Source organism: Limulus polyphemus, unplaced genomic scaffold (genome assembly GCF_000517525.1).
Source record: "Limulus polyphemus unplaced genomic scaffold, Limulus_polyphemus-2.1.2 Scaffold192, whole genome shotgun sequence".
NCBI classification, from domain to species: Eukaryota; Metazoa; Arthropoda; class Merostomata; order Xiphosura; family Limulidae; genus Limulus; species Limulus polyphemus.
In genome coordinates this window covers 58300-63683 of record NW_013665802.1, presented here as the reverse complement: position 1 = coordinate 63683, position 5384 = coordinate 58300, and the positions used below count along the sequence as shown (strand labels likewise).

At 35.8% G+C, this 5384-nt stretch overlaps 1 protein-coding gene across 2 annotated transcripts in view; it reads right to left on the bottom strand.

Annotated features, from left to right (window-relative positions):
• LOC106478230 (transcription factor HES-4-A-like) overlaps positions 1-5384 on the bottom strand; it is a 16450-nt gene that overhangs the window by 2122 nt on the left and 8944 nt on the right. Inside the window, exon 1 of one of the 2 annotated variants that reach the window (XM_022381796.1) lies at positions 178-443. The exons of the other annotated variant lie outside the window; for it this stretch is intronic. Within the exon in view, the coding sequence (XP_022237504.1) occupies positions 178-231 (54 nt within the window). The 5' untranslated portion in view covers positions 232-443. Of the gene's footprint in view, positions 1-177; positions 444-5384 lie in introns of those variants that run through there. 2 annotated transcript variants of the gene reach the window in all.

Here is a 5384-nt window from a genome sequence, read left to right as displayed (position 1 = left end):
ATATTAATTATGAGTAACAGGTAAATTACAAAAACTCTAACCACATATAATCAAATTTCGAATAATGAAGTAATAAGGTCTATTTTGTAAGATATTAAAATCTAAATCTCCGATAGCAAGTAATAGTCACAATACATGTTAACAACGCGAATAAAATTCAATTAAATTGATACTTACTCTACGATTATCAATAGTTTTCATTGGTGATTTTTCTGAAGGCATCGTCTTCATTGTAATTCTGAAAATAGTTAAGTTTTGTTGAACTATATATATATAAGTTCACTAAAGTAACCCACAGTAGCTAGTTGGCTCGCAGCCAAAGAAAATCTGACGGTATGTAGCAATCGAGTACAAGAACGTGCCCAACTAGACGTGAGCACGTGGCATAAGAAACTATACGACAGTGCCAAGGAATCTAGGTTTTATTACTAGCCGGGGTCAATGGAGTGTGTAGTAGCGGAAGGCATGAGATACGAAGGGGCGACACTTTCCCACGCTGCTCTGGACCAATCCGAGCGCAAGCACGCAGGTTTGCTGATAGGTGTTATTGTAACAGCTCGCGACACGTGATTGCTGACTGGTCGTGGAACATTCCGGTGCACATTTTATCCCCCCCTCTTTTCCTCCCATCTTTATGATAAGGAAGCATTCCCCCCTCAACTTGTAAATCAAAGCGCCCAGCTAGACATCTGCCGCGGCTGCTGCACTGCACGTGCCATACTTTTTTATCAGCAAGCTGTGGAACGCGCCAGAGTGTGGGAAAACTCCGCCTTACTCAAGAAGAAACCCTAAAGACAAGCTTGCCAAACAGCCGTTCCGAACGTAAACAGCTTACCGCTTAGTAAGAGCAACCGGTTCCAACAAATTTCAGCACGCATGCCACGCACGTGGGTTTGTGGTCTTGCGGCACACCCAAACTGTACTCTGGGATCTCGTAGCGGCGGTTATGTGACTCACGTCACCTAATCAGGTAAACTTATCCTGACCGGAAGATATTTATATACAAATATATTAAATAAACATTCACTGTGTATAACAGATTTGAAAAGATAGCCAAGTTTTCATCCCTTTATTTGATAAGATGGTGAAACAAGTGCCACCTGTTACTCAAATTCATTTTCTTACATTTTATGTTTAAATCAACGGGATACAAAGAACATTTTTTATTTGTGTATAAACAGACAAATCACTAGAATTTTTCTTAAATTCAAAATTAATATTTACTTGAGCTGACTCGTCGATCTCTTTTGCTATGTTTGTTTTTTAATTCTAGTTTTGGAACAAAGTTTTTAATTGAAAGACTTGAAACATTTCAATTATTTATTATTCTATTTATTTATTTGTATGCTAAAGGAATATAACAACGACTCTCCTTCAATTGGGGAGTTAAGTCGTGGATATTAACACCATTCATCCAGGTAGCATTTCGTCGTCCATAATTACGAACCACCAACCACAAGGAGGCGACCACTTGCACTTTATACCTTATTATTCTGAATTATTGCATGTGACCTTTTCAAGTACTTTTATTTTTAACCTTAGGTACAAAATGTAAATAAGATAATTTTTACATTTACGCTTGATGAGTTTGGTACAGGCTCTTCTCCATCCAATAATCTCTTCAAGGTTCTTTTAGTTATAATGCCTAATTCAATTTTATTTAAGTAGCATCAGTCTTACCCACTGAAGGACCATGCGTTTTCTACCTGCTTACTTTAGTATTTTGTCATCTATGTAGGTGCGTGTGTATCAGAAATAACAGATCTTCAATAGTTTGTAAGACCCCCTTTGTTAGCCCCTCCCAGTGGCACAGCGGTATGTCTGCGGACTTAAAACGCTAGAATCCGGGTTTCGATACCTGTGGTGGGCAGAGCACAGATAGCCCATTGTGTAGCTATGTGCTTAATTACAAATAAACAAACCCCTTTGTTAAATATGCGAAAATTATACTGTTCTAAAACGACGCGTTTTGGTATATATCCTGGGACAAACGGGTGTGTTTTGAAATTAATATATATATACATATATATATATTAAGAGTTCATCAACTTAATCTAGTTCACATCGAAACACTTGTTGTTCGAGCAATTTGATGATATAAATAGCGCTTCGCCCTCTACTGTGTCTGTTGCATCCCAGCGGGCCTAATGAGTCAGGGGTTTAAGCCAAAGACCTCATTAACCTGGATAAAGCAGATATACTATGCAAATCCATTCCATATGTAGACAATGGCACAAACAGATGAGGATGGTGACACATTCCCTCTGCTAATAGCTGGTACTCATTATACAACTGAAACAATTAGGGTAAAGAGTATCCTCGGTCTCACAACCTTCCGAGAAGGAGTATACATAGCACTGACTACTGTGTCCCGCTGACCCGGATATAGAATGGTTGACGTTCTTTACTTTCACTTATATGTTCTGTCGTTGATTCAGCGGTCACTTGGCCCGTTCCAGGATCATAAAGGCGAGTAGATTACTGATTCGTCACTTCTTCTAATTTAATTAAGTCAATTCAAGTAACATAAACGAGATGTATTTCCACAAGGTCCCCGAAAGTGTTCTGTTTCAAGAGTAAATAAAACCAAAATTAAGAGTAACAATAATTTTTATTTCTTGCTTTTGAAGTTCATATGCCATGCTGTGTTGTAGCCTACATAATACATAATTCTTCTCGTGATTCACGGCATATGCTACGTTTTACTGACAGTACACACATTGCAACGTTAAACGTCCCTTATGTGACGTAATTTCAGTGTCTACTGACTGACTGACAGACAACACAGTGGTGTGAGTGGTGAAAACAGGTGACCCTTCCAGGTGACCTTCGGCCCCCTTTCGGGTAAATAAATAAATAATGATTATAAACAATTTGTATTAAAAGAAAGAAATCATAAAACCTAATTCTGATGTATAAAATTGATAAAAGTTATAGTTTCCCTTTTTCAATTTGCATTGAGCCAAAGGTCTGTTCGGCATTGAATAAAGCAGATATGCTGTGGTTGACATTACATTCTTTACTTTCACTCGTAGTTTCTTTAATTGATTCTCCTCGCTGTCTTTTGTTACAGCAACCAAACCTTACTAAATAACTCCTAGTGGACATAAACCGTTTGTAATTTATTAGATAAAGAGTAGTTTTAAGGTCTGCCAGTAATTTTTACTGTAACTGCCTAGGGTCGTTAAACTCCAAAAAACAAAATGTTTGCACTCGAAGAGCAAAATGGCGTCTATAATGACGTTAACAATACACCAGACAATAAACTAAACACAGACTTTACAATAGCAGGAAATAATTGAAGATTTTTCAGCAGTATCGTTTGAACTTGACAAAGTTAAATATGTTGTTTCAATGGTATTGACATCACTGAAATGTTAAGTAACGAGATGCTGTTGGACACGATTTGCACTTTCAGCTGTGGACGCGTTATAGAAGTGAGAATCAGTCCCGTTATTAATTTCAAAGAGACGCAAAAATTATGGTGGCTAGTACTGCTAGTTGGCTGCCTTCCCTCTGGTTAGTAGTTCAAAATTTTACATCTAGAACTCTAATACCATCATAATATAGTTAAGTAATTCCGACGACGATCAATACCACATTTTACAACTAGAACACTTACAGTTATATAGTTGAGTAATTCTAATGACCTTCACTACTACATTTTGTATGAATAACACTTACACTGTCATATAGTTGAGAAATTACGACCGAGTTCAATACTACATTTACAGTTACGTTCAACATATATTTGAGTAATTTCGATGACGTTCAGTACCATATTTTACAAGTGGAACACTTGCAATATAATATAGTTGGGTAAATTCTTAAGTAAAATACCGAGCTCTAATACTTAATTCTATGAACAATTTAAAATTTTGTAGTTCGCGGGTGAAAAATCACTTTTCTAAATCTCGTTTTAATCACATAAGTTAGATATATTAACATTCAGATTAATTCATGTCCATCAACTTTTGGCTCGCTAATCGATACGAAATTAGGAGTTAAAAGGTTTTTCGTAATGTTAAATAATACAGTAAGATATAGCAGCTTTCAAAATCAGTTTATAATTCAATTGCTAACCAGATTTAATTGAGCTCTCCCCACCCACCCCCAAATAGTAGATGGGTCAAATGTATATTTCCATTAGAAGTCCTTGGAAATTAATTAGTGCCCACTACCGTTTTTTAAATTATTTTCCTTTATAAAATAAACTAATCAGAAGGAAAGAAGTGAAACTCGAGCAGCAGTATGACCGTTGTCGAAAATAACAGTATCACTGTTGTTGAAAGGGATCTTAAGTCTCTAATGCTCGTAACGTCTTAATAGTGAATGAAGATGAATTAGCTTTGCTCTTTCTGCCTATTTGCTTACGCTATATTTCGGAATCGTCTCATTTTTATACAAGGCTCTTAGCGTGAATTTTTTCTTTAAACAGCTTTGCATTTACACACGTTGAACAGAAATAAAGACTAATTCATAATACTTAAACATTCTTTTTATGTGTTGGCATTAAAACCCTATAATGAATTTTAATTCTAAGGTTTAAAAGTCAACGATCACAAATAAAGTTCTTATAACTTTTAATAACCGCCAGATGTCCTTCTACAAATCTCACCTGGTAGATAGTCTGGGAATTAGAAATATTTCAAGGATGATAATATCCGAAGGACACAGTCTTTTCCGGTTTCAATCAGGTTAGCTTTGATAAACATGTTGATTTCTGTTTATTTTTTTACTGATGTTTCCAGTATATCAACAGAACATAGAGGTTCTGATGAACGGCAGCTGATGAATTTTTATTTAGTTAAAAAAAACACACGCAAACTTGATGGTTTCTAAATTTGGTTGTTTTTTTTCTAGCATAGTATAGGGTTGATGCATCTTGATTTGAAAATTAAACTCATACTTTAAAAAATGATAAAACCTAGGCCACTTTTTCCAACTCTCGTTGTTAAGTATTAATTACATGCGATTATTTAAGTTACGTTTTCTTTCTTTTTTATTGAAAACGTATTCGTAGTACTACTATTAGTTTTGTCTTAGCTATTAATGAAGGATTACTCTCTGGAGCGGATTTCAACGAGGCTTAAATATTCAAAGAGTTAAACCATATGGTGGTGCACCAAAACCGAATCGGCAGTTGCCACCATAATAACTAGAATTCATAAACACAAAGGAAATGCTGTTCATTTTTCTTTCAGAAGTTATTGATTTAGAGGTAATATGTAGCCCTTTCCAAGCACTGGTTTTGTATTACACCAAACAAAATACATCTAAACATGAGCTTTCATTATCTACTAATTAGTCCGACGATCTATAAGTTTGTTTGTTTGTTTTGAATTTCGCGCAAAGCTACACGAGGGCTATCTGCGCTAGCCGTC